This window comes from Bufo gargarizans, chromosome 1 (assembly GCF_014858855.1).
Source record: "Bufo gargarizans isolate SCDJY-AF-19 chromosome 1, ASM1485885v1, whole genome shotgun sequence".
NCBI classification, from domain to species: Eukaryota; Metazoa; Chordata; class Amphibia; order Anura; family Bufonidae; genus Bufo; species Bufo gargarizans.
The window spans coordinates 404,661,070-404,686,172 of NC_058080.1; the positions used below are offsets into that span (position 1 = coordinate 404,661,070).

Genomic DNA, 25,103 nt, shown 5'->3' on the forward strand with positions numbered 1-25,103 from the left:
CAGAGAATACTATCAATCACTGATAACACCTCCCCTATGTACAACTATCAGTGACTGACAGCTATCTATGTATACACACTTACACAGAGAATACTATCACTGATAACACCTCCCCTGTGTACAACTATCAGTGACTGACAGCTATCTATATATACACACTTACGCAGAGAATGCTATGAATCACTGATAACACCTCCCCGTGTACATTTAACAGTAATTGACAGCTATTTATGTATACACACTTACACAGAGAATGCTATCAATCACTGATAACACCTCCCCTGTGTACAACTGAAGTAAGAACGAGCAGAGATATAAATGTATAAATTACACATTTTACTTAATCTTTTCCCACAAAACTACATATCAATCTGCACAACTCCTCCTGCTCTATAACATGCTGACTGCAGATTGCACTGTATTTTCTGGTGACAAGTTGTCTATAAATCAGTTCAAGAAATGTCTAATCTCCTAGATCTGCTAGCTCAACTGATACAAATAATATGAAATTAGATTGATTTGGAATAACAAAAGCCAAAAAGCAGAATGACCACACAAAGTACCATCAGAATCCGTGAAAATTGTCCAAGACCTAAATATCAAAATGTCATCTTTCCCATATTTCTATGCTGTTAGTATCCAGGGGTCTTTCCTGTATATTTCTGATTTCAGCCTCCAAAACAGAGGCTTGGGCAAGTCTGGTCTGCATTACACCATTTCTGTTATCCAGGTTATCCATTTCTTTCTGTTTTCTTTGTATTATAAGTCTAGGATTGTTCATAAGAGTATAATATAGGAGCCATCTTGTTCTGGATTTGACTGATGTACGAGGTCCTGAAAAAAAATATTATTTTATTACTTATTATACTACTTGTAGATATAGTATTATTAAAGAGCATCTGTTGACTCTCCTGACATATATTTGATTTAGTAAATACTTGCATCTTCCATAAAACAAAAATAGTAATAATCATTTTATTATAACTGTAAATAGTGCCATTCCTCTTTTATTACTGCTGTAAATGTACGTATAAACTGACAACGGGTTGTTCTCATTCTTTTCGTGAAATGGTGTGGCCCTAATCCCCTGATGTTGTCAGCACAGAGACAGTATCACATTGTGTAGGGACTTTGTTGACAAAAAGGAATAGCAATAAGCAGTTGTATATATAATCATACATTCTTAGGTGGAATAACAGAGGAATCAGACTATGTAGAGTTCTAAAAAGATATGCTCAAGTATTGGTATTTTAAGAAATATGCAAATGTATAAAATTTACATTATGACCCTAGACAGAATAGAGATTTCGTATACAACAGATTTTAACTGTGTCAAAATTTGAAGCATATCCCACATTTTGACTGCTGTGGTCCCACTCTTTGTTTAGCTCCACTGAATGGCTCCCGCTGAGGCTTTCCGAGGGGTCCGCACAATAACAGTGCAAAGAATGGACATGTACATTCTTGGTGTGGTCTTGAAAAGCTCACGTGAAAAGTCCTCGACCATATGAACTGCAGCGCGGCCTTCCATTGAAAACAATGTGAGGTGGTTTCAGAATTGTGCAGATTCGGTGTGGATTTCAGTGCGCAAAAATCTTTCATGTCAACATACCCTTAGCGCTCACCACACCACTATAAATAGGAGGAGAAAGGACATATGGTAAGGAACATAATCCCACATATATCAACCCTTGTATGAAAAAAAACTGAGGTAAAAAAGTTGCACAATTTTATGTACGTCCCACTAGCGCAGTGACTTGCAACTTTATTTATTTTTTGTGCCCAATTCACCAGTTTTCCAAAAAGATAAGCAGTGCTGGGAGGAGAGTTGGCGGTGCGGGGCTGAGCCAAGTCAGCCTGGCACATTTATTGTAACTTACACTAAAAAACAGAGTTAACTCTTTTCTGAAATCTACACCAGTTCCCTTGTTGGTGTGGATTTCAGTTCAGATGCATAGATCTGAAGAGACGTACCACAATAATTAAATGGGTTCTGCAGTTTTTTTTTTACTGATGATCTATCCTCTGGATAGATTATCAGCATCTGATCGTCGGGGGTCGCCTGCCGATCAGCTGATTGAGAAGGCAGCGACGCTGGTAGTAGCGCCGCTGCCTTCTCGCTGTTTACCGCAGGCCCAGTGACGTCACAACTAGTATCACTGGCCTGGGCGGGCTAAGCTCTGTTCACTTGAATGGAGGTTAGCCGCGCTCCGGCCAGTGATACTAGTTGTGACGTCACTGGGCATACGGTAAACAGCGAGAAGGCTGCGGTGCTACTGACAGCGCCGCTGCCTTCTCAAACAGCTGATCAGCAGGGGTCCCGGGTGTCGGACCCCCGCCGATCATCAGTCTAAAAAAACTTCAGAACCCCTTTAAGAAACGTGTGCCTCTTGAGAAATGTGGTGCATCTCATGTAAGACCGACGTACAAAACACTGGTCTTAAAGGGGTTCTCTGGGCTCTTACTATTAATAACCTATCCTCAGGATAAGTAATCAATATTGTATCGGCGTGGGTCAGACACCCAGCACCCCTGCCGATCAGCTGTAAGAGGAGACGGCGTGCGCAGCACGCATGTGGCTTCTCCCTTCTCTCTTCTTGTCCACGGGTGCGGTCTATGGTTTTTCCAGGCACTTCTCCTCATACAGTTGTTCAGCGGGGGGTGACGGGTGTCGGACCCCCACCGATCTGATATTAATGACTTATCCTGAGGATAGGTCATCAATAGTAAAAGGCCAGACAACCCCTTTAATAAATGTCTTCTCCTAAAGGAGAATTTAGTCGGGCAGATTATCAGGAATGAATGTTCCTGCGAACGCTCGTTCCCGACAATCTGCCCGTCAAAACGTGCCACCGAAACGCTCATTCATCAGGTGATTATCTCGTTTGTGCAGGCACATCAATTATCATTTCTGGGCAGCAGATTGTGTTGTCTAACCAACGATCTGCGGCCCAGAAACAATGCAGCTGTATGAGGACGAGGTATCGCGATAGCGGCTATCTGTCCTCATACTGTGGAGGTGATCATAGAAACATAGAAACATAGAATGTGTCGGCAGATAAGAACCATTTGGCCCATCTAGTCTGCCCAATATATCTGAATCCTATGAATAGCCCCGGCCCTATCTTATATGAAGGATGGCCTTATGCCTATCCCATGATCGCTGCATGTAAAGTGCTTCACCTCCACTGAATGAGCAGGCGACTGTTGTGAAGGAACTCTTCTGATACACTGCACAAGGGGAATCTGTCTAGCATGTTGAATTAGAAATAATGGGTAAATTTTATTTTATTTTCATTTTCATTTTTTTTTCTTTTCATTTTCTGACTACTGCTGTCCCCCTACCCATGTTTCTAACTCTTTTAGGCCTCATGCACACGACCGTTGTTGTGTTCCGTTTCGCAAAATGAGGTTCCGTTGTTCCGTGATCCGTTTCCATTTTTGTTTCCGTGTGTCTTCCTTTATTTTTGGAGGACCACCAGACATAAAGGAATGTAAAAAAAAAAAGACCAAGACAGGTTTGCCATGCAAATGATAGGAATAAAACGGACGCGCAGACGTGGATGACAATCTTGTCTGCCTCAGCGTTTTTTAGCGGTTCCATTAACTTGAATAGGTCCACGAACCGTTTTCCGCAGAAATAATAGGACAGGTTATATTTTTTGGACGGCCTGGAACCATGGACGCGGATGGCAAACGGTGCACTATCCGCATTTTCAACGGCCCCATAGAAATTAACCACCTCAGCCCCCCTAGCTTAAACACCCTTAATGACCAGACCACTTTTTACAATTCTGCACTACACTACTTTCACCGTTTATTGCTCGGTCATGCAACTTACCACCCAAATTAATTTTACCTCCTTTTCTTCTCACTAATAGAGATTTCCTTTGGTGGTATTTCATTGCTGCTGACATTTTTACTTTTTTTGTTATTAATCGAAATTTAACAAAATTTTTGCAATGAAATGAGATTTTTCACTTTCAGTTGTAAAATTTTTTTAAAAAAACGACATCCATATATACATTTTAAGCTAAATTTATTGTTCTACATGTCTTTGATAAAAAAAAAAAAATGTTTGGGTAAAAAAAATGGTTTGGGTAAAAGTTATAGCGTTTACAAACTATGGTACAAAAATGTGAATTTCCGTTTTTTGAAGCAGCTCTGACTTTCTGAGCACCTGTCATGTTTCCTGAGGTTCTACAATGCCCAGACAGTAGAAAACCCCCACAAATGACCCCATTTCGGAAAGTAGAAACCCTAAGGTATTCGCTGATGGGCATAGTGAGTTCATAGAACTTTTTATTTTTTGTCACAAGTTAGCGGAAAATTATGATTTTTTTTTTCCTTACAAAGTCTCATATTCCACTAACTTGTGAAAAAAAATAAAAACTTCCATGAACTCACTATGCCCATCATGAAATACCTTGGGGTGTCTTCTTTCCAAAATGGGGTCACTTGTGGGGTAGTTATACTGCCCTGGCATTTTAGGGGCCCAAATGCGTGCAAGGTAGTTTGAAATCAAAATCTGTAAAAAATGGCCTGTGAAATCCGAAAGGTGCTCTTTGGAATGTGGGCCCCTTAGCCCACCTAGGCTGCAAAAAAGTGTCACACATGTGGTATCGCCGTACTCAGGAGAAGTTGGGGAATGTGTTTTGGGGTGTCATTTTACATATACCCATGCTGGGTGAGATAAATATCTTGGTCAAATGCCAACTTTGTATAAAAAAAAAGGGGAAAAGTTGTCTTTTGCCAAGATATTTCTCTCACCCAGCATGGGTATATGTAAAATGACACCCCAGAACACATTCCACAACTTCTCCTGAGTACGGCGATACCACATGTGTGACACTTTTCTGCAGCCTAGGTGGGCAAATGGGCCCACATTCCAAAGAGCACCTTTCGGATTTCACAGGGCATTTTTTACAGATTTTGATTTCAAACTACTTCTCACGCATCTGGGTCCCTAAAATGCCAGGGCAGTATAACTACCCCACAAGTGACCCCATTTTGGAAAGAAGACACCCCAAGGTATTCCGTGAGGGGCATGGCGAGTTCCTACAATTTTTTATCACAAGTTAGCGGAAAATGATGATTTTTTTATATATTTTTTTCTTACAAAGTCTCATATTCCACTAACTTGTGACAAAAAATAAAATCTTCCATGAACTCACTATGCCCATCACGAAATACCTTGGGATGTCTTCTTTCCAAAATGGGGTCACTTGTGGGGTAGTTATACTGCCCTGGCATTTTAGGGGCCCAAATGCGTGCAAAGTAGTTTGAAATCAAAATCTGTAAAAAATGGCCTGTGAAATCCGAAAGGTGCTCTTTGGAATGTGGGCCCCTTTGCCCACCTAGGCTGCAAAAAAGTGTCACACATGTGGTATCGCTGTACTCAGGAAAAGTTGGGGAATGTGTTTTGGGGTGTTATTTTACATATACCCATGCTGGGTGAGATAAATATCTTTATAACTTTGTATAAAAAAAATGGGAAAAGTTGTCTTTTACCGAGATATTTCTCTCACCCAGCCTGTAGGCCTCTTCAGAAGAATACCCCTTGTTTGCCATTTGGTCAACTAAATTTAGGGGGTATTCCCTGAGACTACCCAAGAAAAAAGCAAACCTGTCTTAAAAATGGGAGGCTAGCGAAGTTCCGGAGGCCGCTGTGATTGATAAAAAATATCAAAACTGATTTTTTTATCGCCGCAGCGCTTGTAAAGTGATTGTGCAGTGATCAAAAAATAATAATTTTTTGGTCACTGCGGGTGGGCGGGCGTGGGTGAACGCACGTGTGGGCAACCGATCAGGCCTGATCGGGCAAACACTGCGTTTTGGGTGGAGGGTGAGCTAAGGTGACACTAATACTATTATAGATCTGACTGTGATCAGTTCTGATCACTTACAGATACTATAAAAGTACAAATGCTGATAAGCGATACACTAATCAGCGAATCAGTGACTTCGGTGCGGTGGGCTGGACTCTAAACGATCGCTAAACTACCTAACCAAGGGGCATGAACTATCCTAAAACTATCAGTCAATACCAGTGGAAAAAAAAAATGACAGTTTACACTGATCACTTTTTTCACTTTCACTAGGTGATTGACAGGGGCGATCAAGGGGTGATCAAGGGGTTAATTGGGGTGCTGGGGGGGGAGGTGATCTGGGGCTAAGTGTAGTGTTTGGTGGCTACTCACTGTGATGCCTGCTCCTCTGCTGAGACCAACCGACCAAAAGGAAGTGTTAACTGGCTTCTGATTTGATTTTTTTTAAATCGCCAGCCTGCCAGCCACGATCATTGGCTGGCAGGCTGGTGACAAAATACTCCTGTAACTTTTGCCCGAAATCTCGCGTCTCGCGAGATGACGCACCGGCGCGTCCACCCGGAATAACAGGGCCGCCGCCAGGACGCAATCCTGCGGAACGGACGCGGAAGCAAACAACGGTCGTGTGCATGAGGCCTTAGGTTAAGCATTTCATGTTCACATACATCATAAGCCTACCTATAGACATATACCAAAAGTAACATTACGGGGTAGACAAGATTTAGAATTTGCCTACTGTCATTCACAACAGACTGGATGATATGTCCTACCTATTTGACACATGTATGTTTCACTGTTGAATGACACAACAATAAATGTTTGTTGGTGTTTATTTTGTTGAGAACCAATAAAAAAGATTGAAACAGAAATAATGGCTAAAGGTACCTTTACACGGGCTGATTATTGTGTAAATTATCGTTACATTGAGCAAAACTGCGCGATTATCAAGCAGTGCAAAAGCAATGAATGAGAGCGATTTCTCGTTCGATCGTTTGTGTGGGCACAAAAATCATGGTTGGATGATTTCATACGTGTAAACAGGAATCATTCACTGCACGTATAATTACAGTAGATTGATTTGTCCACAAGAACAATGGAAAATGCGATCGAAATTATGATTTTGTGAACTATATTCGGCACGTCTAAGGGTCATTGTTGAAACGTTCACTACACCAGTAAATGGCTCTTTCTTCACTCATTTGTACGGATCATCGCCCCCTGTCAAGGTACCTTAACTTAAACAATTAATATAAAAAGACAGCCAGACTACTAAGGTCTTTTCATGGTTTCACACAAAATCTGGAGTCACATATTTTTACACATAATGGCATAGTAATTAATGGTGTGGGTAATAGGACTAATGATATAAAGCGGAACCATTTGCATGGTGGGGAGTAAACCATTGTGACAGTAAATAGCTGGAGGATAGATAAGGAGTGATAGTTTTATTGTCCTCTGGCTGTGATCTGATCCGTGATACCCTGACCAGGTCCCAGGGTGCATTCCTTAAGTGATGTAGAAGGACATAAATCCATGGGACACATTTCTCTTCTGAGTGTATCAAAGGTCTTTTGTATTCCTATACTTAGTCTCTCTGAGATTTGAAATATCCTTCCCACACTTTGAGGCTTGCAGTAACTATGTGCAGTGACCTGCAAGGGGGAGAGCTAGAAGGAGGGCCATGGTAGTTGTGGCACTGACAGGAGTTGTAGTGGTTTACTGTGGCTGTCCTCACTCCTGGGACAGTGGAGTGAATGGAGGACTCACCCTTTTCCCCTCAGGGTATACCGTGGACCTCTTGGGGCTCCTGCCTGGTGGTGGGGTGCTCTCGATGTTAGATAGCTGGATTCAAGGCAGGATAACAGTTGAAGGAGCTTGGGGAGCCAGCCCACCACCCTGTGAACTAAGGCTAACTGTCAGTGTTAATTATTGGTGGTCCATACACAACCATTTAGGATACAGAGTGCATAAAGGAATACGTGTTTTAACATCAAATCGCAAGATTTAACTCTTAGCAAACAATTAACCCTTAGCAGTGATCTACAGGGTCACTGCATATGTGTCAGACATGTATTTCCATGAGGGAGTTGGGAGAGATATTAGTCGGCCGAATGATTGTTCAGTTGTAGCTATACTGCACCACTGCTACAAGCGAGACTGCATGCAGTTAAATATTGAGGAGGACACTTGCCTCTTCAACCAGTTGATCACCAGTGCCAGACCCCCACCAATCTGATATTTTAAGGCTAAAACCTCCCTCTTTTGTCCTCACTTATCCTTGCTCTTTCTGACTTTATGTGAGCAGCCACTAGATGGCACTTGCATTTTTCAAGTCCCTCAAGTCCATAATTAATGCCAGGAAAAGAAAATTGAGCTGTATCAATATGAATTATTGGGCCACAGAGACTGCTCAACTGCTGCCTGTGTGTAATGCTGTCTGCAATCTGCTGGTAAAAAATAACCATAAAAAAAAACATTAATTGGGAAATGTTTACCCGCAGATGCTAGCGAGAGACTATGTACAGGTGCCATACAGTGATCATCTTCATATACACACTGTTTGACTGGATATACAGTGCATTTGGAAAGCTTTCAGACCGTTTCACTTTTTTTTTTTTTACATTTTCTTATGTTGCGGCCTTGTGCTAAATTAAAACAAAGTTCACATTTTTCCCCATCATTCTGAAGTCAGTATCCCATAATGAGAAAGTAAAAACAGAATGTTCAGAATTTTTGGTCATTTACTGAAAAGCAAAAACTACAATCTTGCATTGATATAGTATTCAGACCCTGTACTTAAAGCTCATTTGGCAGCGATTACAGCCTCCATTCTCCTTGGATATGATCCCACAAGATTTTTACATCTGAATTTGGGGATTTTCTAGCATTTTTCTCTTCAGATCTTCTCAGGTTGGATGGGGACCATCAATGGACATCCACTTTCAGGTCTCTCCAGAGATGTTCGATTGGGTTCAAGTCATGGCACTGGCTGGACCACTCCAGGACATTCAGAGAGTTTTCCCTAAGCCCTATGTTGATTTGGCTGTGTGCTTAGGGTACTTGTCTTGCTGTAAGGTAAACCTTTGGCCCAGTCTGAGGTCCAGAGCCTACTGGATCAAGTTTTCATTATGAAGATCTCTGTACTTTGCTCCATTTAGCTTTCCCTGAACTCTGACCAGTCTCCCTGTCCTAGCCACTTAAAAACACCCCCACAGCATGATGCTGCCACCACCATGCTTCATCGTAGGGAAGTTACTGGGCAGTGCCAAAAGCTTTTATGTGTCTTTTACTGAGGAGAGGCCAGAGTGACCATTGGGTTCTTGGTCACTTTTCTAACCAAGTCCCTCTCCCTCCAAATACTTAGTTTGGAGGGGTGTCCAGCTTTAGGAAGAGTCCTGGTTATTCCAAACTTCTTTCATTTAAGGGTATGGCTACACAGCGACACCTGTCACTGCCAGGATAGCAAAAAATGGGATCATTGCCACTAGGCGATCTTGGCTGAGACAGCTTTCGCTGTCAAGCCATGCCTCAAGAATTATGGAGGCCATGGTGCCCTTGGGATCTTTCAGAACAGCAGAATTTTTTTGTACTCTTCTCTAGATCTGTGCCTCCACAAGATCTATGTTGCTGGTCTTAATGAAGCCCGGCACTGGCCGTGGATCCGCCACAGTTATGAAGAGGTGCTGACCTCTACCTAACTTTTGCAGATCCACTGCCACTTCTAAATGTAAGACAACTCCCTTGCTGTCTTACATTTAGAACAATTTCTATGCCTAAAATAGGTGATGACAAATGGTAAATGAGATGGTCATACTGGCCCGCCCCCTTCTCTTTTTAAAATCTGGCAGATTGCGGGGCAAAGGACCCTTTCGCCGCAATCTGCTCCAGAAATACACTTAATTGCGTATTCCTAGGCGTATTTCTGTTTAATAGATGACCCCCCCATGTCTCTCCAATATGGATTGTCAGCTGTGAGACCTTATATAGGGATGTGTCTTTCCAAATCATGTCCAATTAATCGAATTTACCACAGGTGGACTCCCATCAAGGCGCAGAAACATCTCAAAAATTATTAAAAGAAAGGCGAGGCCCACAGAGCTAAATTTTAAGTGTCTTAGCAAACTTATGTCCATGCAAAAAATTCCTTTTTAATAAATCTGCAAAAATTTTCTAAAACTCAATTTTCAATTTCTTGTACAGGGCTGCAACATAACAAAATGTGAAAAAGTGAAAGGGTCTGAAGTTGTGAGTTAGTTGGGAAAGGAATGTGACTTATCATAAAATGGTGTAGCCAAATATGTGACATTTTTATTGCTCCACAATTATGAAATAATATTCCATTGCAAAGTAAACCAACCAATAGTTGGTGTAAAGTTAGATAAATGCCTAGCCGTCTGTATACTAAGTTTATCATTTAGCATTAGCCACTGTCCATGTCCATAACCTGTCTACGTTTATGGTGTCTACAGGGTTAGTAAATCTGCCTCACTATTTCTCACTGTCTCTTACATGACATGTATGGGACCACACTCCTAATAAATGCAGAACAATTAGTGGTCAGTTGATTGGGGATTTTCTGATGAGCCATAGGTGAGGTGGTCCACTCATGGTTCAGCACCCACCAATAACCACACCCTCATCAAATAAGATGTAGTGAGGAAATCAAAGATCTCATATATTGTTTCTACACAGGGGTTCTTTATTGTTAGTGCCTACCCCTTGATTACTGTAATATCACAAAACTGTTAAGGTCAGATGAGTTGCTTTGAAACAAGTGGAAAAACTACTGTGACATCACAAGTGGTGTTCAGTCAAAAGGATGGTGTGACATCATAACTGTTACAGTCAATTAACTGCTGTGACATCACACCTGTGGTTCATTTGGTAACTGTTGTGACATAAAAACTTTTTCAGTCAAGTAAGAGACTGTGACATCACAAGTGGCTTTCAGTCAGATACACTGCTGAAACATCACAAGTGGTGTTCAGTCAAGAAAACTGGGGTGACAAGTGAGTTTAAAAAATGCAAGGTGTTGTGACAGATAAACTCAGGATCGGACATATCCTATGTACCATCAAATTTAGCGGTTGTTCTTGCATAATGTGTTCTTGCACAGGTCGTGCCCTCTGTTTTTGGTGCTCTCCTATTTGGATTACTTTAGACACCTGACTTTCATGCTGAAAATGAATGTTATAACTATGGAATAGTTCAAGTCATGATATACATTAGTCTTCTGATTAAGGCTGCATGTGTACAAGGTTGTGTCCGTTTTTTTTGTCTGCAAAAATGGATCGGCAAAATACGGAGAGCTTCCATGTGCATTCTGTATTTTTCTCACTCCAGTCAATAGAAAGGGCTACTCTCATCTGCAAATACAAACAAGGACAGGACCTGCTCTATAATTTGCAGGTTGTTCACACTGAATGCATGAAAAAAGTGAGTATACAGTATGCGTGGCCCATAGAAATGAATGGGTCAGTGTGCTATCCTTAAAAAAACAAAACTGATAGAACAGTGAAGAAAAATACAGCCATGTGCATGAGCCTTAATGGCTAAGAAAACAATAGGTTTGCATAATTGTACTACTTACCTCCTGAATTATTAAACCCGTAATATACAGGAGACTCCTTTAGTCTTTTTTCAGCTGTCACTGTCAGTAGAATATTACAAAAACTCACAAGTACTGGGTTAGTGTGATAGTGGTCCACATATATCATTCCAATCCATGTTTTGTAGCCTTGAAAAAAACATAAAACAAAATGAGTTTGTTAGTATTAATTCACATATTGCTGCATATCACTTTCACCAATTTAGCCAAACTTCTTTGGATTCTATGCTACTTTTGGGATCTTATCACTAGGGGCAGGGAAGGTGTAGGCAGAGTAGGTGGCAATGAAAGAAGTGGGGGGCTGGAGGTTAGAGACATACTTTGCTTTCAAGTTTCTTTGTACAGTTCACTAGACAAAGAGGGATTTACTATAACTTGCGCAAGAAACCGGCATAAGTTACATTATATCTGAAGTCTACGCCAGTTCCTAGCTAGTATAAACTTCAGTTTTTGGCGCATTGACTGCCAGAGATGCAACTCATTTATTGAGGTGCCTCTTAATAAAATACCAGTATCTCACTCAAGTGCAGGGAGATCAAGACTGGCATATAGGTACGCCAGTCTTAATAAATTTGTCAGAATGGCTGGTTATGTGCCAGGGTTTTATTGCTTCCTTTGAGATATGTAGTTGGGTGGCTAGTGAAAGGAATCCATGTTCTTATATGTTAAAACTAATTCTGTTCTTTGCTAAGTTTCCGTTCTCTGTAACCATGAATGTTATCTATTTGGCTTGACTCCCAGACAATACCCCAAATATGGAAGTTCCGCTTTTTGCTCTATTTGCCTGTAGAATAAAACATGTTAATCTATGATAGATTGAATAAACAACTTACGTGGATATGCTAATATAGGGGTGTAAACCCCCCTCTATATAACCTGTGTGTACTAATAATAAACTTCAGAGCGTTCATTCAGTACATCATTGTTGTGTCTGTTATTCCCTACTGAGTGAAGCGCTCTCCTGAGGCCAGAACAAGACTCAAACCAAGCCGATACTATAAGTTCGGTACCAGGTGTACCAAGTGGGACGTAGAGATTTCCTAACAGTTAGCAGACCCAGCATTTAGAAACTCAAATATGCAAAGGAATGGAGCAAAAAAAGGGGGACTATGTATTATAAATAAAAAGGCCATGTGGCTTGATGTAGAATATTGATGACCTATCCTCAGGTTAGGTTATCATTATCTGATTGGATCTGACTCCCGCCACCTCTGTCGATCTGCTGTTTGAAGAGGCAGCGTGTGGCAACTTCTTCCGCTGTGATGTCAGGTTCATCGGTTACGTGGCCTTTCTGCAGTTCATCACAGCCACTATACAATGTACCACCAGAGTTCCACGGCTTCTTCAAACAGCTGATTGGCGGGGGTGCCAGGAATTGAATCTCCACTGCTTAGATATTGATGACCTGAGGATAGGTCAACAATATTGTACTGACCTTCAGAGACCATGAGGGCACATTCTATAATCCCTGCTTTGGGCAATAAAAGGGCATGATCCTTCCTACTTTTGTTCTGAATACAGCATACTGGTATAATACCAACTACCCACAGTAAATCTCTTACCCATGTCTGCTGACTCATATCCACGCTGTAATAGTGTCCTATCAATCCTCGCAATTAACCAACTTCCCAAAATTAGGGCAGAAAAAAGGCGGGACAGGCAGGCTCCCAAGCCAAGAATCACATTGTAGAAGAAGAAAAAGTAATTAAAATTATGAAAAGCCTTCCTAAAAAGTAAAAAAAAACAACGGAAGCATAAGAAAACATACTACTTAAAAAATGAAACTTGCATTTAGTCTGCTACGTTAATAAAAAGGTTGTCTCGCTTCGGCAAATGGCATTTATCATGTAGAGAAAGTTAATACAAGACAATTACTAATATATTGTGATTGTTCATATTGCTTCTTTGTTGGCTGGATTCATTTTTCCATACCAAGTAAGTGCCTTATGTTAACTTTGTCTACATGATAAGGCCTAGTTCACACGAACGTATGGCTTTTATAGTTTTTTGCGGTTCGTTTTTCACGGATCCGTTGTTCCGTTTTTGAGTTCCGTTGTGTTTCCGTTTCCTTTCCGTTTTTCCGTTCCGTTTTTCCATATGCCATGTACAGTATACAGTAATTACATAGAAAAAATTGGGCTGGGCATAAAATTTTCAATAGATGGTTCAGAAAAAACGGAACGGATACGGAAGACATACGGATGCATTACTTGAATGGAGCCACGGAACGTGATTTGCGGCCAAATATAGGACCTTTTTTTTGCGGAACCATTGAAATGAATGGTTCCGTATATGGACCGTATACGGAACACAAAAACAGGCCCGTACACTCGCAAAAAAAAAAACGTTCGTGTGAACTAGGCCTAAATGCTATTTGCTGAAGTGATATAACTCCTTTAAAGTCAATGTTTCACCTTCTTTTTTTTTCTATTTATAGATCTATACTAAACTGGAATGTGTGGTTTAGGTTGTATTTTCTTTAAAGGATTATAGGGGCAACTATCTTCTTCTAAGCTGTGAACATGAGCTGCACCTGGACAGTAAATGACTTATATTGTGACCATGCCTTTTTAAATGTGCATAAGGGGTGTGAGTACTGAGAAGGAGCTGCCCTCATCACCAAAGTCCTAAGAGTAATTTTTGTAATAAATGTTTATTTAAAAAAAAAATAGGACTTTCATAAATCAGCTTAGAAGATTGTTAAGGAGAGGGAAGATAAGGACTGCAGACTTAGCAATCCTAAGTCTGTTGCATTTTACTGTAAGCAACATTCCGCAGCCAGTTGAGTATTGGAATACATAGAGGCTGCAGAAAGCAAATGGTTCAAAATATAAACATACAGAGGGTCATTTATAAAGACCGGCATATAACCCTTATAGCTGGCGGTGGATCCGCCGAAGTTATGAAGAAGCATAGGCCTCTACATAAGTTTGGCATATCCAGTGCCAGTCAAAATGTAAGCCAGCTTTCTTGCTGGCTTACATTTGGACCATTTTCTACACCTGAAACAGGAGTAGAAAATATTGAAAAAAAGGGCCTAACGGCCCGGCCCCTTCCCCACCCACGGCATTCCCACTTTTTTAGACCTGGCGTGAGCAGGGAAAGGTCGTAGATTGAGGTGCAAACAAAGAAGTACACCTAATATGGCTGTATTTCTGGATAGTAAATGACCCCTATACTATTCTAAAAATGATAAACTGTAATCTATCCATGTGCCTCACAGACCTGGTGGGGCATCACAAAAATGGATCGTTTCAACTATTTATTGTGTCTCCATCACTTGACTCATATACTAGGCCATCTGCTTGTGCTTTTGTGTATAAATATAGTATAAGTATACTATATAATATAGTATACTATATAAATATAAGTATAAGTATTCACCCCCTTGACTTTTTTGTATTTTGTTACATTACAGCCTTAAGTTCAATGTTTCTTTTTATCTGAAATTTATGTGATGGATCAGAACACAATAGTCTAAGTTGGTGAAGTGAAATAAGAAAAATATATAAAGTAAACTATTGTTTAGAAATAGAAAACAGAAAATTGGCATCTGCGTATGTATTCACCCCTTTGTTAGGAAGACCATAAGCTCTGGGGCAACCAATTACCTTCAAAAGTCACATAATTAGTGAAATGATGTCCACCTGGGTGCAATCTAAGTGTTACATGATCTGTCATTACACATACACACCTTTTTTTGAAAGGCCCCATAGGCTGCAACACATAAGCAAGAGGCATCACTAACAAAACACAGCCATGATGACCGAGGAACTCTCCAAACAAGTAAGGGACAATGTTGTTGAGAAGTACAGGGTTAGGTTACAAAAAAATATCCAAATCTTTGATGATCCCCAGGACCACCATCAAATCTATCATAACCAAATGGAAAGAACATGGCACAACAGCAAACCTGCCAGGAGATGGCCGCCCACCAAAACTCACGGACTGGGCAAGGAGGGCATTAATCAGAGAGGTAGCACAAAGACCTAAGGTAACCCTGGAGGAGCTGCAGAATTCCATAGCAGAGACTGGAGTATCTGTACATAGGACGACAATAAGGCGTATGCTCCATAGAGTTGGGCTTTATGGCAGAGTGGCCAGAAGAAAGCCATTACTTTCAGCTAAAAACAAAAAGGCACGTTGTGAGTTTGCGAAAAGGCATGTGGGAGACTCCCAAAATGTATGGAGGAAGGTGCTGTGGTCTGATGAGACTAAAATTGAACTTTTCAGCCATCAAAGAAAACTCTGTTTGCAGCCAACACATCACCCAAAGAACATCATCCCCACAGTGAAACATGGTGGTGGCTGCATCATACTGTGGGGATGTTTTTCAGCAGCCGGGACTGGGAAACTGGTCAGAGTTGAGGGAAAGATGGATTGTGCTAAATACAGGGATATTCTTGAGCAAAACCTGTACCACTCTGTGCGTGATTTGAGGCTAGGACGGAGGTTCACCTTCCAGCAGGACAATGACCCCAAACACACTGCTAAAGCAACACTTGAGTGGTTTAAGGGGTAACATGTAAATGTGTTGGAATGGCCTAGTCAAAGCCCAGATCTCAATCCAATAGAAAATCTGTGGTCAGACTTGATTGCTATTCACAAGCTCAACCCATCAAACTTGAAGGAGCTGGAGCAGTTTGCAAGGAGGAATGGGCAGAAATCCCAGTGGTAAGATGTGGCAAGCTTATAGAGACTTATCCAAAGCGACTTGGAGCTGTGATGGCCACAAAAGGTGGCTCTACAAAGTATTGACTTTAGGGGTGTGAATAGTTATGCACATTGACTTTTTCTGTTATTTTGTCCTATTTGTTGTTTGATTCACAATAAAAAAAATAAAAAAAAAATCATCTTCAAAGTTGTGGGCATGTTCTGTAAATTAAATTATGCAAGTCAAGGGGGGTGAATACTTTTGCAAGGCACTGTAACTCTTTAGTTTTAAGTAAAGCCCTGCCTGTTGAAAAAGTTAAGCAGTCTCGAAAGTTTTTGAGTGGTCACCACATGTTTTATTTTACAGTAGGTATACTTTTTTACCCGTTGAGTCCCAGCGCTGTACATGTATGGTGGAAGAAGGGGTTTCAAACCAAAAAGCAGAGGCCTTTAGATGCCGCAATCAAATGAAAAGCTGAAAACCCAGAAGAATGCACTTCGGTCGGGAACGGCTCCTCCACTTGTTGATCAGAGGATCCATTCCTTAGCTCTGATGTGCTGGGTCTCTGTGAAGAGATGCAGCATATCAGAGCTGTGGTTCCTATGAAGGCCTGCAGGTGGCACATTCAGGTGTTTTTTGCAGTTTTTTAAGCTAAAACCAGGAGTGGATTCAAAAAAGAGAAGTTGTGTCTGTATACTTTCTCTCCTTTTATCATCCACTCCTGATTTTGGCTTCCAAGGCTGCATAAAAATCCTGAACGTGTGGCTGTACCCTAACTCAGTTGAGTGACCTAGACAGATCCTGCTTCCAGAAAAAGTGCAGACCTTTTTTTTTCTAATACCATGCAAGCCCCTCAAAGACCCATTAATCTCTCAAAAAATAAAAAAGTTGAAACCACACAATAATAAAAAAATAAAAATATCAATATTACCTGTTATTTAGAGCTAACGGTTTCTGCTTATCCGTGGGAGCTATTTTCTTCTGCAGAAAGAATTTACTGGCTAACAAGACTTGCAATATCATTAGTGAAATAACAATTGCAATTGTGAGCCTTAAAAACAAAGAATAAGAATAAAAAGAAACAACAAATATTAGGAAAGTTAAAATGTAAAATATACTGTTTCGAATATATTATCACTGTTTCAGTGCTACAACATTTTTTTTTAAAGTAATTTTTTGCCATATAAATGCAATGTGATTTGCAGGCAGTATGTTATAAAGCTGAGCAGCTGATATATAGTTTTGTTGGACAGGATTCTTTAAAGCTTGTGATTTATTCATTTAAACCTCTGTTGTTTTTATGCTTAGAAGTCATGTGGTTAGTCTTACCAAGTGACTGCCAGCCTTCCCTGTATGCATAGTCATGCAGAGCTGGCTGTTATTAAATGACAGCCATCAGCAGCCATTGCCCCAGGTCTGTGTAGTTGAGCTGGGGAAGATATGAAGCTGAATGGTTCCTGGAAGGTTACCATGACGACCAACTAAGCTCTGACTGATTGGCAGATAGAGAGGAAGTAGAGCCAATAAGGGCTCTGGCTCAGTTTCCAAAATGAAGGCTGGACAGGGGATTTAAGCTAGACAATGATTCTGAATCTCTGCTTGCAAGTTTGTTGTATCCTGACTTTATATTGTGCAATATTCTATTCCTGTATACTGACCCTCCTGTTAAAGTGACCTTGGCTTGTTTCTGGATTAACCCCGTATGCACTTCCTGCTTATATTATTATTATTTATTATTAAAGTGCCATTCATTCCATGGCGCTGTACATATAAAAAAGGTGTATACATATATCATACAGACAATTGCACTAATCATAAACAAGACGAGTTACAAACTGGTACAGAAGGAGAGAGGGCCCTGCCCATGAGGGCTTACAATCTACATGGTATGGGAGAAGGACACAGTAGGTGCGGGTGAAGTTGGTCATGGCGGTATAGAGGCAGCAAGGTCACTAGGCTTGTCTGAAAAGGTGGGTTTTTAGGTTTCTTTTGAAGGATTCCACTGTAGGTGAGAGTCTGATATGTTGGGGTAGCGAGTTTCAGAGTGTGGGGGATGCACAGGAGAAATCTTGAAGGCGATTGTTGGAAGAGGTGATAAGAGGAGAGTAGAGAAGGAGGTCTTGTGAGAATCAGAGATTGCATGTGGGGATGTATCGGGAAAGTAGCTCAGAGATGTAGGGAGGGGACAGGTTGTGGACGGCGTTGTATGTATTTGTTAGTATTTTGAACTGAATTCGTTGGGCAATAGGGAGCCAGTGAAAGGATTGGCAGAGGGGAGAGGCAGAGGAGTAACAGGGTTAGAGGTGGATTAGTTGGGCAGCAGAGTTGAGGATAGATTGGAGGGGTGCGAGAGTGCTAGGTGGAAGGCCACAGAGGCGAATGTTGCAGTAGTCTAGGCGGAAGATGATGAGGGCATGTGCAAGCATTTTCGCAGATACAAAGTTAAGTAAAGCGTGGGAGATGTTTTTGAGTTGGAGGAGGCAGGTGGTGGAAAGGGCATGGATGTGCGGTTGGAAGGAAAGGTCAGAATCCAAGGTCACTGCAAGGCGGGGAGAGTGTGCAGCCATTGATCGTGATAGATAGGTCTGTTGGGGGAGGTTGAGCAAGGTGGGGGAAAGATGATGAATTCTGTTTTATTCATGTTAAGTTTTAGAAAGCGAGAGGAGAAGAAGGGTGATATAGAAGATAGACATTGTAGGATTTTGCATAATAAGGTGGTGATGTCTGGACCAGAGAGGTAGATTTGTGTGTCGTCAGCATAAGAGTGATACTGAAAACCATGGGACTCTGAGATGTCCCAGGCCGAAAGTGTAAGTAGAGAGGAGCAGGAGTCCTAGGACAGAGCCTTGCAGGACACCAACAGAGAGGGAATGAGACGAGGAGGTGGTGTGATACGCTAAACGTCCGGTCTGTGAGGTATGATGTGATCCAGGAGAGGGCTAGGTCAGTGATGCAAGAGATGAGAGAGTTTGCAACAGAAGGGAGTGGTCGACAGTGTCAAAGGCAGAGAACAAGTCAAGGAGAAGGAGGACAGAGTAATGTTTTTTGGTTTTGGCTGTTAGCAGGTCATTAGTGACTTTGGTAAGGGCAGTCTCAGTCGAGTGGTGGGGTCGGAAGCCAGATTGTAGCCAGTGAAAGACAGAGCAGGAGGAGAGGAGAGAGGACAGTTCAGAATGGACATGTTGTTCAAGTAGCTTTGAGGCATACAGAAGAAGTGATATGGGGCGATAACTGAAGATGGGTCAAGTGAAGACTTTTTGAGGATGGGTGTAATGGTAGCATGTTTAAATCCAGAGGGGAAGACGCCAGAGGTTAGTGATAGGTTGAAGAGATGAGTTAGGGCTGGGATAAACACTGTGGTGATCTGGAGAGTAGAGTGGAGAGTTTTTCTTCTGTAATGGTGGGGAAGCAGGTTTTGGGAGAAAAGGAATGAGCAGTTGTGTAGAGGGTCTGTGGGGACTGTGTACTGAAGCTTTCTCTGATGTTGACTATCTTTTGTTTGAAGTATGCAGCAAAGTCTTTAGATGAGACGAGAGGGTGGGGGCACTATGGGACAGAGACGAGAATTAAAAGTGTTAAAAAGTTGTTTAGGGCTATGGGCTAGGGAAGATATGAGAGATGAGAAGTAGGCCTGTTTTGCACCAGCGAGTGAGGATTTCAATATGACGAGGGATTGCTTGTACTCGGGGAATTGATCTTTAGAATGGGATTTCTTCCATTGCTGCTCAACAGCCCCGGAAGCTTGTCTGAGTTTTTTGGTCAGGTTGGTGTGTCAGGGTTGTCTGTTGATCTTTCGGGCTTTGTTGTGTGTGGGGGGAAGGGGGGGGGGGCCAAAGGGGGCAAAAGTGTCCAGAGCTGTATTTGTTGTGGTGTTATACAGGGTGGTGGCAGCATCTGGGTCTTGGAGGGAACAAATAGTAGAGAGTGGCAGAGGAGAGTCAGAAAGCAAGCAAAAGTCGCAAAGTTTCAGGTCCCTGCGGGGGCGGGGGGGGGGGGGGTGCTAGTATGTGGACTGGGGAGCAGCAGAAGAAACCAATGAAGAGAAGGCAAGTAGGTTGTAGTTGGATAGGGGGAGAGGCAAATATTGACCTACCTGGTGAACTGACTAACGTGTTTCAGGATTAACACAGTGTTTGCTGTACCTGTTTATATTTAATGTCCTGGTAAACTGACCTTTGCTTTTCTCTGGATTAACCCCTTGTTTAATACATAGACAATGTCTGTCTGTCCTGTTTTTGACCCTGCTTGATGACTTTTATTTGTTCATCCCTGGTCGTTCTGGTAGGTCTGCCACTAGTGTGCCTGCAGTTGTTTTCTGCTACCAACTCCACGGATGTAACCTTAGTCCCTAGCAGCAAAATACATCTGGCTTCACTGTGGGCTCTGGTGAAGAACCTAGGGGTAACCTTAGCGTCCTTCCACCTGGAGTAGTTTTGGAAAACTGGTAACAGTTTTGGTGTTCACTGGCTGCGGTTTGGACCGCAAACTTAGAACTCCTTAACATGCAGCTCTTTATTTCCTTTGATGTTATGTCCATAGGCATGTCCAGCAACAGGGGCAGTGGTAGTGATATAAGTAGCTGGGAGGAAGCTATAAACTAGCAGGGTTGTTAGAGGTGGTGCTAGAGAAAGGAGAAGTGATCATGGGTTTGGTTGGATATAGCAACAGGAAGTGCTTCATATAGGATGCAAAGAAATCATGGTGATTTGTTTCATAAACAGTAATAATCAGAACACTATACAGCACAACTAATATACCCCAACAATACAGTTTTATTATGTCAGATTCTGCTGCTTCAAGTGTTTAGGGGGTTGAGCTTCACTGTGAAGTGCTTTCTATATTGAGCTACTTCACAGCCCTGCCACTTTGCTCTGCGTGACCGCTGCAGCTTTTTCTTGATTGGATGCTAAAGCTGTCACTCAGAACAGAAGAGAGGTGCACTTCACAGTGAAGCTCCACCTCTAGTATACTTAAGAAGCAGAATTTGGCAGAATAAAAGCTCAGAAGCTCATATTCAAACTACTCCTGATGTTGAAAACTCCACAAAAGGTATGTTAGTCCAGCTCTCCTCAGGCCCAACCTAGCGCCGATAGGAATTTGCTATGGTCCAGACTGCTGACAGATTCCCTTTAACGTTTGCTACAACTGCGTAATATGTTAAATGTCAAGTTAATATGTGCTACATATGTATATGTATCAGTAAAGGCTATTTAAATTTGCTGGTAAATGAGGTGGAAAATTGCATATATACCCTAATAAGAATTATATAACTAATGTAAACTTTACATGTATAAATTTAAATTCATATAATGTCATCTGATAAGATAAAAAAATGGTAAGTAAGCAAAACTTACACAGAAATTCCTAAGCCTTTCAGAACTTCTAATTGGCCATGTTTTATCGGAAACACAACAGCATACACAAAAACCAGGCCAAACAAGCATTGTACTATGTGCATTATAAAGTAGCCTGCAACAAAAGAAGAGAATTTCAATAAACCTGAAAACAGATCATAATGTTTTTTTCTGCAGAGGTTTAATTATTGACATACCCCATAAAATATATGCAACTTGCCAGCCGGAGTATCTTGCTATGGCAGCCTAGATAAAGATTTGGATTTTATTATTAAAAAAAAATATATATTAGGGGATATATACCTAAATAATCTCAAAAACATGACAGGGTTGCTGTAGTTCATGAATTCATTGGTTCATTGGATCTGTTTGATCAGCCAGAAGCTGAAGAACCCCTCCTCTTGGGCAAAGTTGCGAAGAGAAGTATAATTGGCACTGGGTCCCCGCTCCTTTTCTCCCTGGCTTCGGCTTCTCTACTGCGCTCCATTTTGACGCTGCTGCAGCCAGTCGCTGGGCACAGTGGTACCTTCTCCTCTTGCATCATGTCAAATGGTCACATGGTCTGCCCAAGAGGGGAGGTGCACAACCCCTTTAAGGTGTATGACCACCCTAAGAACCATTATGACAGTGAATTAACTAGTGCTTTTTAAACAAGCTTACCACACTCTCAGTGGATGAAGGAGTTTTGAATTTTATAGGCAGAAAACCTCTCTCTCCAACCCAAAGTCTCTTCATGTGTTTTCTACAGATGACAATAATGCAGAAGGTTACTAACTTTTCCAACTGTTGTCACTTATTCGAAAATTTGCTATGGGGTGCAGCCTATTTTACTGACTCTTTCACATGGGCGAGATTTCGTGAGGTGAACGCATTGCACCCGCACTGAATCCGGACCCATTCATTTCTATGGGGCTGTGCACATGAGCAGTGATTTTCACGCATCACTTTTGCATTGCGTTAAAATCGCAGCATGCTCTATATTGTGCGTTTTTTACGCAACGCAGGCCCCATAGAAGTGAATAGAGCTGCGTGAAAATCGCAAGCATCCGCAAGCAAGTGGTGATGGATCATGTGATGGACCATGTGATAAGCGCAGTGATGTCACCACAGGTCCTTTTCCTCCTGGGCATCAAAGAAGAAGACAGAAGAGAAGTCGGGCTGCGCCAACAAGTGAATGAGGTGAGTTAAATTATATATATATATTTTTTAACCCCTCCATCCCTATTTTACTAAGCATTCTGTATTAAGAATGCTATTATTTTCCCTTATAACCATGTTATAAGGGAAAATAATAAAATCTACACAACACCTAACCCAAACCTGAACTTCTGTGAAGAAGTCCGGGTTCAGGTTTGGGTACCAGACATGCTGATTTTTCTGATGCGCGTTCAAAACGCATTAAAACGCTTTGCGTTCGCGAGTAAAAATCAAGCATTTTCCTGCTACGAACCTGCTTCCTATCCAGCCCTCACACGCGACTCCCGTGTGAAAGAGGCCTAAGTTTCTTAAAATGAAACTTCATACACACAAGTCATTGACACAGTATTGATCTACTGTATTCTGACCTCAGAGAGAACTGCAGAAACCTGGTGAGATATTCTATGTAACACTCATCAGAGTTTTTAACCTGATTTATTATTTTCTTGATTTTTTTCTTGACAATTTACACGGTTTGCTCAGTGGTCAGCACTGGTGCTTTGCAGCGCTGGGGTCCTAGGTTCTAGCCCGACCAAGGATAACATCTGCATGGAGTTTGTATGTTCTTCCCATATTTGCGTGGGCTTCCTCCAGTTACTCCGGTTTCCTCCCACACTCCAAAGACATACTGATAGGGAACTTAGATTGTGAGCCCCATTGGGGACAGTTGGATGCTAATGTCTATAAAGCGCTGCGGAATATATTAGCGCTATATAAGTGCATAAAATAAATTCATTGACAGCTAATTTTTTTTTAATGGAAAAATTGCTAAATTATAATAACTCATAAAGATTATAATTGTTTGTAACCCAAAATACTGATAAGTACACATTAGCAGTGTCCACCCTAAGCTATAAAATGCATATAGTTACAGTCACAATGATCTGTTCAAGCTCCTCCAACTTTGGTGATATAATCCAAGAGGATTATAACAGGCAATCTTTTGATTGCTTTTAAAATACAATGCACGATCCCTATAGTGCATTGCATTTTAATGTCAGTGTTAGGCCTCTTTCACACGACAGTATGTCCATTTCAGTGTTTTGCGGTCCGTTTTTCGCGGATCCGTTGTTCCGTTTTTTGTTTCCGTTGTGCTTCCGTTTCCGTTCCGTTGTTCCGTTCCGTTTTTCCGTATGGCAAATACAGTATACAGTAATTTCATATTAAAAATTGGGCTGGGCATAACATTTTCAATAGATGGTTCCGCAAAAAACGGAACGGATACGGAAGACATACGGATGCATTTCCGTATGCATTCCGTTTTTTTGCGGACCCATAGACTTTAATGGAGCCACGGAACGTGATTTGCGGCCAAATATAGGACATGTTCTATCTTTAAACGGAACGGAAAAACGGAAAAACGGAAACGGAATGCACACGGAGTACATTCCGTTTTTTTTGCGGAACCATTGAAATGAATGGTTCCGTATACGGACCGTATACGGACCGCAAAAAACGGCCCGCAAAACGGAAAAAAAAAACGGTCGTGTGAAAGAGGCCTTATACTGACATTTACCAGCAGGCTGCACCAGAGAGGTACAACCTGCTGGAAAACACTCAAGGCTGGCTTGGGACCTATACCAGGCCCCAGCTAGCCTTTACACACATTGGCACCCTGCGATTGCATTTGTGGGAGGCTGATAGGAGACAGAGGGAGTCCGCTCCCTCTGTCACCATTCACATGTGGCGGTCCGGGCTGTCATAGCAGGAGTGTAGGTCTCATGTGAGCCGAACTTCCGCTCTCTGCTGCACAGGTCTCTTGTGGAAAGGCTAGCTTAAGGCCCCTTAGTGACTGCCGTAAAAAGGTGTATTGGTGGTCACAAAGGAGTTAAAAATTCACAAACTTGAGGTTTGCGACTTTTTTACTCCAGAAAACTTGCATGGGGGGGGGGGGGGGGGGGGTGATAAATTCCTCTCTATATGTCATGAGTGGTAAGAGACATCCATTGAAGTTACTGTCTGTGATCAAGTGTAATTTCATGCCACTTGGCCATAATCAATACCTCAATTTGAGGTAGCGACTTCTCTCCATTTCTCTAGCTCATGAACCACTAGTTAAACAGCCAAAGTCTAAGGGGGAAATTTATTATGAGCAGAAAATTTGAAGTCAGTTTTTTCTTGAATTTGCGTTGGAGTACTTTATGCCACATTTATAAAAACTGGAGTTATTAGTGTAAAAATGCAAAAAGCCACAACATTTTTTGGACAAGCAGGCCCAAAAAGTCCCAATAGCCTCATTTTGTGATTTTTTGAAACCTGAATTCTGGAGTGAAGGCATATAAATCCAGGCCTATGACTACTGAGACATTAAAGGGGTTGTCCGGGTTCATGGACGTCCATTAATGTGGTTTACCAAGGGTTGTCGGGGTTTTCTAATATTTTTTTGGGCCACATGGCTTCTACAGGTGACACATATTGCATGCAGGTTGTGCTGAGGAAATCTGTAGCACACTTAAAGGGGT

General features: G+C 41.6%; 1 protein-coding gene across 2 annotated transcripts in view; it reads right to left on the minus strand.

Annotated features, from left to right (window-relative positions):
* Positions 1 to 327: 327 nt before the first annotated feature.
* LOC122932000 (stimulated by retinoic acid gene 6 protein-like) overlaps positions 328 to 25,103 on the minus strand; it is a 110,007-nt gene continuing 85,231 nt past the window's right edge. Inside the window, exons 12-19 of one of the 2 annotated variants that reach the window (XR_006388265.1) lie at positions 22,105 to 22,186; positions 21,642 to 21,690; positions 21,445 to 21,559; positions 17,022 to 17,141; positions 12,999 to 13,162; positions 11,419 to 11,565; positions 1,356 to 1,632; positions 705 to 834 (exon numbers count right to left, since the gene is read on the minus strand). Coding sequence is in view for 1 of the 2 variants with exons in the window: in XM_044286140.1 (XP_044142075.1) it covers positions 608 to 834; positions 11,419 to 11,565; positions 12,999 to 13,162; positions 17,022 to 17,141; positions 21,445 to 21,559; positions 21,642 to 21,690; positions 22,105 to 22,186 (904 nt within the window). In the remaining variant the exon portion in view is untranslated. Of the gene's footprint in view, positions 835 to 1,355; positions 1,633 to 11,418; positions 11,566 to 12,998; positions 13,163 to 17,021; positions 17,142 to 21,444; positions 21,560 to 21,641; positions 21,691 to 22,104; positions 22,187 to 25,103 lie in introns of both variants that reach the window. The other variant, XM_044286140.1, reaches the window with a different exon arrangement.